The sequence below is a fragment of the Nansenia antarctica genome, assembly GCF_963989245.1.
Source record: "Nansenia antarctica genome assembly, chromosome: 1".
NCBI lineage: Eukaryota > Metazoa > Chordata > Actinopteri > Argentiniformes > Microstomatidae > Nansenia > Nansenia antarctica.
In genome coordinates, this window is record NC_137674.1 from 18344491 (window position 1) to 18353976 (window position 9486).

At 42.7% G+C, this 9486-nt stretch overlaps 1 protein-coding gene across 1 annotated transcript; it reads right to left on the bottom strand.

The window, feature by feature from the left end:
- Nucleotides 1-2064: 2064 nt before the first annotated feature.
- LOC308170112 (uncharacterized protein) lies at nucleotides 2065-5644 on the bottom strand. The gene is made up of 2 exons (XM_080544852.1): nucleotides 5562-5644; nucleotides 2065-3725 (listed from the first exon to the last, which is right to left on the bottom strand). The coding sequence occupies exon 2, from the start codon at nucleotides 3620-3622 to the stop codon at nucleotides 2249-2251; it is 1374 nt and encodes a 457-aa protein (XP_080400978.1). The 5' UTR covers nucleotides 3623-3725; nucleotides 5562-5644; the 3' UTR covers nucleotides 2065-2248.
- Between the last annotated feature and the right edge of the window lie 3842 nt (nucleotides 5645-9486).

A 9486-nucleotide genomic window follows, 5' to 3' on the forward strand; every position in this document is an offset into this window, starting at 1 on the left:
TGATATGACTTTCAGAAAAGTAATGAGATTGCTGAAACTCAAAAAAGAGGAGACAGCTGTTTGCCACTTCAGAAAGGCCAGAACCACAACAGAAGATGAAAACCAAATCATGTGAACTCGATTCAAGTTTGAGGAGAGCTAGGGATCTAGACCTTCAATCAAACAAACAAGAACTAACATAAATAAAAGGGAAAGTACCAAGCTTTTTTTCCCTCCTTTTTCTCTCGAATATTGTGGGTGCAATACACTGGGTCTGTGCTTGATACATGCAACTACACACACTTCTCCTAGGTGTCATTTTTATGCACTTAGAGATATAAATAGGTTAGAAGTCACAATTCAATTCCAATTCAAACAGTAAATGGTATTCACAAGGTCAAGTGTTGATCATTGTTCAGAAAGTACCGTTGTTGTGCTTAAGCAAATACAGACATCAAACTGCTACCTCTCAACAAATAACTGAACCGTTTATCTGTAAAATAAACAGAATGTGTTACAGAATGTATGAATACAGGCAATATTTGAAAGCTATGGTGACATTGCAATTGAGGGCATTTGATCATTTCTGTGAATTGTGGTGGGTTATGTGAAGGGTACATCTGAAAAGGTGGAACTTTGGGGGCAAATGGGGAAGGCTTTGCCACCTCAAGTGTTTTCAACCATGGCCATTCTTGTGAATCATATCCACTACCATTTAAACCTTACCTCATAAGTGCAGTTTCCCCCTACAACCTCAATAGACAAAAACTTGTTAAAATATGAAATCCTTAATCCCAAGAATATTTCACAATATTTGTCAAAATTCCCTGCATATTAGTACATCTAAATTATTCTCACCTTTATAAATGCATTTTATTTATACACACTTTTATGCACACACACTTTTCATGCATTCAGTTATGTGAAACAATTAGGCGAAATTGTGTGAAATATTTAGTTCTTTTTAAAGAAAAATGGACATGAATATTTGGTCTTCTTTCTTACAATGTCTATAGATAAAGGTGATATAATTTAACCAAAAACTAAATGTAACTTTGTTAGCATTTATTTAACAAAAATAAACGCCAATTCCTACTGAGGAAAAAGCCAGAATAGTGATGTGGTGCACTTTCCTCATTTTAAATATGTTGAAAAAGACAAAGATTTTCATGGGGCGTCTACCTTCTTCACATGACTGTACATACACATGGAGTCACAATGTATACTTTTTAATGCAGTAAATATCAACAAATATAAAAAGTTATGCCATTCTAAATTGTTGGGATTTGTTTGTATTTCATATTTTGACAATAATATTCTTATGCCAACAATTCAAACTTTCACAATTAAATATCAACAGATAAAACAAAAACAAAACTCAAAACGGTCAAACCTTTCTTTCTAAACCAAAACGGTTGAATATCAAATGCTCATCAAACTAGAAATGTTGAGTTGGAAAGTGGAGGAGAACATTTGCTCTAGTTTTCTGGTTCTTAGCACATGTACTGATGAGACCTGTCGTAAATCAACCTTTCTTACCGCGCTTCATTTTTATTTTATTTTTTTAATTTTCAGCTCCATTGTGAACTTGCATGAACTGAACTGAACATAGAAGATGCTGAGGACAAAACCTTTGGAAGATTGATTGAACCACGGAATGTACACGCTGAAACTCCTGAAGGTCAAATCTTGATTGAATTGGATGACACATGGCAGGCAAGGTGTATATTTTGACCCTTTGTCACATCAAAAAAAAGAAAGAAAGAAAAATAAGATCCTTCTGAAAGATTATATACAGAACAAGGAAATGGGAAGCACTACATAGGCCTACCAGTTTAGTTTTCTGATGACTTAAGGTAGTGACACAGTTGCTCTACTACATGGATGGTGCTGTATACTTCACACCTGGCAAAACTCTCACAATACTTTTACCCTAACATCAATTGAACCCTGTAGCTAGCCATGAACAAAAGGGAATGTCAACACAAATAAATCAAACATGTCTTTGCATGGACAGCAGAGAACAAGAGTGCAATCTAAGAGAAGTATAGGGGGGGACATACAGGCGGGTGGGGGGGTCACCTTGCACTCAACATTTATCCTAACCCCCTCCCAGATACAATTTGCTAAAAGTATACAACCAAAGGATATCACACATTTTATATATTCTGAATAATGCCAATTCCAGTCCCAAATTTAGAAGAAACTAAAAAATTCCAACTGCTACGCCCCAGTGTTCGGGGCAGTCTAGAGCTGACCATGGTGGCCCTCATTCTGAGTCCGACTCGAGTGGCGCGCTCTCGTTAATAGCGCCGCGCTTCCGCTGCCGCTGTTTGGCCGCCTGCTCCTCCTCTGTGTGCGACCGCTTGTGCCTTGAATAGCTTGACGAGTGCACGAATGTCTTGTTGCAGATGGTGCATTCGTAGATCTTCCCCGCGGTGTGCGACTTCTCGTGGTGGTGAAGGTTGGATAACCGGGTGAAGGTCTTTTTACAGTAGGCGCAGTTGAACTTGTTCGCACCCTTGTGCATTTGCTGGTGCCTGGCGAGGCTCGACGTGTGGCTGAAATGCTTGTCGCACTGCTGGCAGGCGTAATGTCCCTCCTCCTCTTCGGCGTTCGACATGGTGCGCTTGGCAGCTTTGGACCTCTTGTTCTTCTTGCAGAGAGTGTAGAAGTTTGGTTTGTCTCTCGAGCACAACTTGAGGCGTATTTTCAGGTCGGAGGACTTGCTGAGGCTGTCCTCCCCCTGGGTGTAAGTGGTTAGGAGCTCCTTCACGTGAGAAACCTGATGTCTGGAGAGACTCCCAGCGTTCTTGAAGGTCTTGTCACATTGTGGACATGCGTAGAACTTCTCTCCGCCAGGGCGCCCCTTCTTGACCTTCCTGGACGCGGATTTTGGCAGGCGCGAGCGGCGGCCGTGACTCATCACCAGCTCAGGTGGAACACCTGGGGGGATACCCTTTCCTTTTTTGTGGATAAGCCTATGTCGGGACAAGCTGGAGCTGTGGTTAAAATCCTTCCCGCATATGTTGCATGGATACAGCCTCCTGCCTCCGTGCACTTTCTTATGAGTTCCAAGTGTTCTGCTGCCTTTAAATCTCAAACCACACTGATTGCACTGATACTTTTTCCCCTCACCTGATAGGTTATCGGTTTGCTTCGATGAGGATGGAGGGACCGGTGGCTTTCCCGCGTGCAATTGCTGGTGTCTCGAGAGGCTGGAAGAATGACTGTAGCACTTCCCACAGTAGCTACAACGGTAGTTTCCCTCTTTCAAGTGATATTCTCCTGTCTCTGAGCCTGAATCAGAGCCATCCTCCTCATCACCGCCCAGCTGGCTACTCCCCGGCTCCATGTGGTCGTCCTCATCAGAGTCTGTCCTCACTACGACACTCTGCTCTGCCACCTCACAGTCCGGGTACACTTCCTCATACTGGGCGTAAAAGGTCTCGTCTGGCTCTGCCTTGATGGGCTCGGATATTAAGCCAGACCCCTCATCTGCCTCTTTTTTCACACAGGATATTGTGAACTTTGACCCTACCTCAGCCCACTTGACAACATATTCTATTGGCTGTGTGTCCAGTTCCACAGTGATGAAATCAGCTCCAAGTGCGTCCGGTTCAGATGAAGTAAAGTCCTCCATTTGGACAGAACCTTATGGAAGACCAGGGAGTATCAAACCTTGTGTCTGTATAACTTGAGGTCCTCTGGGTACAGGTTAAATTCTGTAATAGATTCCACCCCTTCTGAAAGAGAGAAGAAAAAAGTCAAGAACTTGAGCATCACTAGACCCGAAACAGCTCTTACCTCAAAAAAATTATAATTGTTAAATATAACAAATTGGCTATAAAATTAAGTTTAAAATATATACAAATGTAAAAACATCAACATACTGTGTGGAGATTGACAGGAAGGATGGGTGAGAGAGGGGGGATGACATTTTAACCATTTAGGAGATGCTTTTATCCAAAGCGACATAATTAGATATTACAGGGACAGTCTACCTGGAGTAATTTAGGGCTAAGTGTGGTATTCTCAGGTGGGATTTGAACTCATGACCTTCCGATCACCAGTCCAACTCACTACCCAGGATATGTCAATGGCTGGAATCGAACCAGGGACCTTGCAATCCCTATTTATTTTTTTATTTTTTTATATTAATAATAATAATAATTCAAAAAGTAATCCTTCCTTCTTCTAGCATTGTGACTGCCAATGGCCTAACATAGATTTGTTTTTGTTATGATGACTGAAGTATAGATGATTCACTTACTTAGACAAATGTACTTGTTGTAAGTCGCTTTGGATAAAGGCGTCTGTTAAATAAAATGCTAAAATGTAAAACGGCAATTAATGTTGTATCTAGTAGCTACCCAAGCCAGGATGAACTTGAGACGGAGGAATTGAAACAAAACGACATTGCCTCAGTAAATTAAAGCTACAGTAGTAGGTGTGGTGGTGTTCATGTGGGCAATGTTTGTATTCGCTATTATTCCTAATTAAACAATTATAATACATTCTAGTTAGTATTTTAATGTCAAATGACGTTAAAATCGGGATCTAAATGTCAGAAAAATACCAGAAAAAGCGGCAACAACAAACAGGAAATACAGTAAGCGACTGGGATGATCACGGTGCATTCTGGGAACGGATTAAATGGGTCGTGGAACGGCCGCCCTGTCGTGACTAGATGCCCGAAATGACGACTGATGCTTTCTGGTCTCCTAAACACGCTCAGTTACAACCTCTATTGACGTTCACATCGTTAATTAGATAGCTGTATGGCCAACAATACACGTTCACAATATCGTCGCAAGACGGAGGTTTGGTAAAGAATGATGCTTTTACATAATGTCTGAATCCTGTCAGACAACAAGCGCGAGCCGACACTAAAGTCAACGGTGTGAATTGATGCCGCGCGCCATAAATGACCACCGACCATTACTGAACCAAATACAGTACGTGGCTATGTTCATTCGTAGCCAACTCATTAGATTTCTCACACATCTATTCGCTTCTACGTAGTAGGCAAGAACACCCCTAGCAGACGTTTCATGCCTGACTGTCTATGGACGCTGGCTGTCACAGCCTGGTTCTGTACGGATGATCTAACGACAGCTCCATAAATAATATAATATCTACAGTTGATGTCTGATCATGTGGGCCATGGCAGCATAGGTGGTTCATCTCTCCGAGTTGACGAGAGGGTCACATCTAGCATATATTCTATTGACACATGCATGCAGCTTGAGGAGGAGTATTAAACATATGAACGAGGGTAGCTTCAATGTCCCGTCACAGAAGATCATGCTGCACCAAGGCGGGGTTTAGGTAAGTATTCTGACAGGAATTATTATCCATTATTATTATCCATACCAACCGGCATATGGCAGAATACTCGACAGACATGGCAAGCTGGCTATATTTGGCATATACTGTACCAAGCAACAAGACGTTCGCTATTCTATTGTAGTCTTCGATCATATTCCATCTACGTGGGCTGATCTCGTATAGCCAAATTTGACATGTGAGTAACGTTTGTTTTACAGATCTAAGCCCTCGGTGCAAGGAACGGTTATTACCGGGTTTTTATCTGTAGATTCGATGATCTTGACCCTCGACGAGTTCTGAGGAGATTCTGCCGCACCTCTCTGTCAGATCAGAATCACCAGCCTTCCTCACGAATATGTCGCTCTTTGGCAATGGCTGCGCATGATCACTGATCTCCAGTAGTGTGGATGGGCTAATTGGAGTTCTAAAGAGTGGGGACCCGCTCGGTTAGATGCTTCTTTAATTCGTGAATGTGTTCCGCTCTCGTGCATACTGTATCGCATCTTGGATTTCATTGGACAATGGACCGAAGAGGCACGGCGCGATTGGACAGGACCAAATATGCGCAAGGCGTCGCGAGTACTGTCGTAAATCCTCTCTCTGATGATATTGACAGGCGAAAAAATATTGTCCGTTTGCTCAATTATTTAAAAAAGTTGACACTTTTTATTTTATTTTGATATAGCAGTTATAACAACCAAACATTCCATGTTCAACATCACTTGATCTGTTGTTGTTGGAAACAAAGGACATATGTGTGTTTTTCATGATTCCTTTACGGCTTTTGCCGTTATGTCATGTGATGATGGTGGGTAGAGTGGGTTGAACAAGCCAAACATAACAGAGCTATAATCTGTAGTGACTCCGAATATAATATGGTCTCTAGAGCCTGAAGCTAGGTACATCTGGTAATCGCCAAGACCGGCTATTTGAAATAATAGAAATACATTCAGGAGCAATAAAAACGGCACCGTGGTCACATTCATTTGGGTACCTGCGCATATGGGCATGGGATTTAGAGTGGACCCAGTTCCATGCGAATCTGCATCTCGTTTTTTATTTCTCTTATTTCTGCCATGGTTTTTCTGCTGCGGTCGAAATTATAATATTGTGGTGGGTTGACATAAATAATAATAATAATAATAATAATAATAATTGTGTTGTGACAGCATATATATAAAAAAGTTGTGACTGCATTTTGGGCGCAAATTCAGGAGGATCATCATCTCGCTCCACAGCATGGAGACCCATTCGCAGAAAGAGCTAGCTCAAATCCAGAGCGAAATCTCGAAAGTTGAAGAGATGGGTGACATGCATGGCTGGTTACTTATCTATTGTGTGTGTGTGTGTGTGTGTGTGTGTGTGTGTGTGTGTGTGTGTGTGTGTGTGTGTGTGTGTGTGTGTGTGTGTGTGTGTGTGTGTGTGTGTGTGTGTGTGTGTGTGTGTGTGTGTGTGCGTGCGTGCGTGCGTGCGTGCGTGTGCCTATGTATGTGTAATTTCTAAATCACATGATATCCCCAGATAATACCAGTTCCGTGCGAATACCACAATTATAAACAAGTATTACATGGAGGGAAGTCAAAAGAAGACAAGAGGAAGACAACTACATGCAATACAAAATAGAATGGTTAGGTAGTGAGAAAAACGGGAGGAAATAGAAACGAGGTAGTAATGACAAGACTAAAGTATAGTATATAGGACACAGTCATTTGAACGGGATTCTCCACATTCTAGGGAAGCATCCAACTGGATGTGAACATTGTCAGGTCAAAGGACATGCACTTGTTAACTGCAGGAAATATACAGTACAGGCCAAAAGTTTGGACACACCTTCTCATTCAATGTGTTTCCTTATTTCACACTTTATTGTTAAATACATCATTCCTATGTGTTCATTCATAGTTTTGATGCCTTCAGTGAGAATCTACAATGTACCAAATAGTCATGAAAATAAAGGAAACGCATTGAATGAGAAGGTGTGTCCAAACTTTTGGCCTGTACTGTACTACAGAAAGCAAGGACACGGACAAACCGGACACTGTAGGAGTGAGCTAACTCCAGAAGATGGCAGCAATGTAACATCAAATATGCAAGCTGCCCTTAAACCCCAAATAAGATGAAGAACAAAGAAGGTGTGGTGGCAAATTCAATGCATGTGGTGGGCCGGACGCGGTTTTCGTTAAGTTTATCGATTTCCATCTAGAGAGCACACCATGTTTTACATACGATATTAAGTAATTCTATTAAGTCTAATACAATTTGCAGCTCTAGTTATATCGTAGATTTTCACAAACGTATCTTTTAATCGTCTGTCTGCTCAGGGATATCGCTGGTCGCTCTAGTTGATAAACCAATCAGAATTCGAGTACGGCTTCATTAGGACCCCGAAATTTAAACAGTGGCTGTTAACCCTAGCAACCGTGACTGGATGTTAACCCTAGCAACCGTGACTGGATGTTAACCCTAGCAACCGTGACTGGATGTTAACCCTTAGCAACCGTGACTGGATGTTAACCCTAGCAACCGTGACTGGATGTTAACCCTAGCAACCGCGGGGAAATAAGGAGATGTGATGAATTATGGAGTGTTGTATGCATTTAACAAACAAAATGGACAATATTATATTATAGCATTTTCAGATGCAAGTTGGACCAAATGTGTACATTGTTACTCTACAGTGGGTGAATCCTGTCCCAGGCCATCATCCCACCCTGCCTGAAAACGACTTCCGTCCAGTAGCACTCACCCCCCTATCCATGAAGGTCTTCTACAGAGCTAACAGGTCCACAGAGGATGCCATCGCCACAACTCTCCACTCTACCCTGTCCCACCTGGAGAGAGGGGGGGGCTACGCACGGCTGCTCTTCGTGGACTTCAGCTCGGCATTTAACACCATCCTACCCGACAGATTGGTGCCCAAACTCCTAGACCTCGGACTAGACCACCTCCTCTGCCAGTGGTCCAAGGACTTCCTGTCTGACCGACCCCCAGAGGGTCAGGATAGGCCCCCACACCTCCACAGCCATCAGCCTCAGCACCGGATCCCCCCAGGGCTGTCCCCGTGCAGTCATCTGTAATTCTGCTCACTCATCTTTCACCATCGTCATGCAAATCTTACACACAGCCTCGTCAAGATTTGCTGGCTCGCCCTTGTCATTCGACCGGAACCCGAAATGCTTCCAAGTTGCAGCAGTTGCTTTTTTTTTTTTTTTGGTACCTCGCTTGCACTCACCATATCTTTGTCTAATTCTGTTCTGGGGAGAAGCTATCATGTGACATGTCTTTTTTTGACAGGTTATTTGAGAAATGACATTGTTTACAAAAAGTTCTGTCATCACTTTCATAGCATCTTCAACCACACAGACAGCAATTTATGTGCAATTTATTTATGGCGGTATTGACAAATACCGTTGATATTTTCGGTATAACCGCCCAACCCTAGGGTACACTGTGGTCATAAAGGGATGGACATGGGTCAACAACAATACTCAGGTAGGCTGTGGCGTTTAAATGATGCTCAATTGGTACCAAAATGTGCCAAGAAAATATCCCCCACACCATGACACCACCACCAGCCTGAACCGTTGATACAAGGCAGGATGGATCCATGCTTTCATGTTGTTTCCACCATATTCTGACTCTACCACCTGAATGTTGCAGCAAAAATCGAGACTCATCAGACCAGGCAACGTTTTTCCACTCTTCCATTGTCCGATTTCTGTGGGCCCGTGCAAATTGTAGCCTCAGTTTCCTTTTCTTAGCTGACAGGACTGGCACCCGATGTGGTCTTCTGCTGCTGTGCCTGCTGTATATCTGCTTCAAGGTTCGTTCAAAGATGCTCTTCTGCATACCTTGGTTGTAACAAGTGGTTATTTGAGTTACTGTTGCCGTTCTATCAGCTCAAACCAGTCTAGCCATTCACCTCTGACCTTCGCCCAGAGAACTGCCGCTCACTGGATATTTTCTCTTTTTCCTGACCACTGTCTGTCTGTAAACCCTAGAGATGGTTGTGCGGGAAAATCCCAGTAGATCAGCACTTTCTGAAAGACTGACACCAGCCCGTCTGGCACCAACAACCATGCCACGTTCAAAGTCACTTAAATCACCTTTCTTCCCCATTCTGATGCTTGGTTTGAACTTAAGCAGATCGTCTTGACCATGTCAACAATGGATCTA

What these genes read in the sequence shown, in the direction of transcription:
- LOC308170112 (XM_080544852.1), bottom strand. Translation starts at nt 3,622, where the DNA reads ATGGAGGACTTTACTTCATCTGAACCGGACGCACTTGGAGCTGATTTC.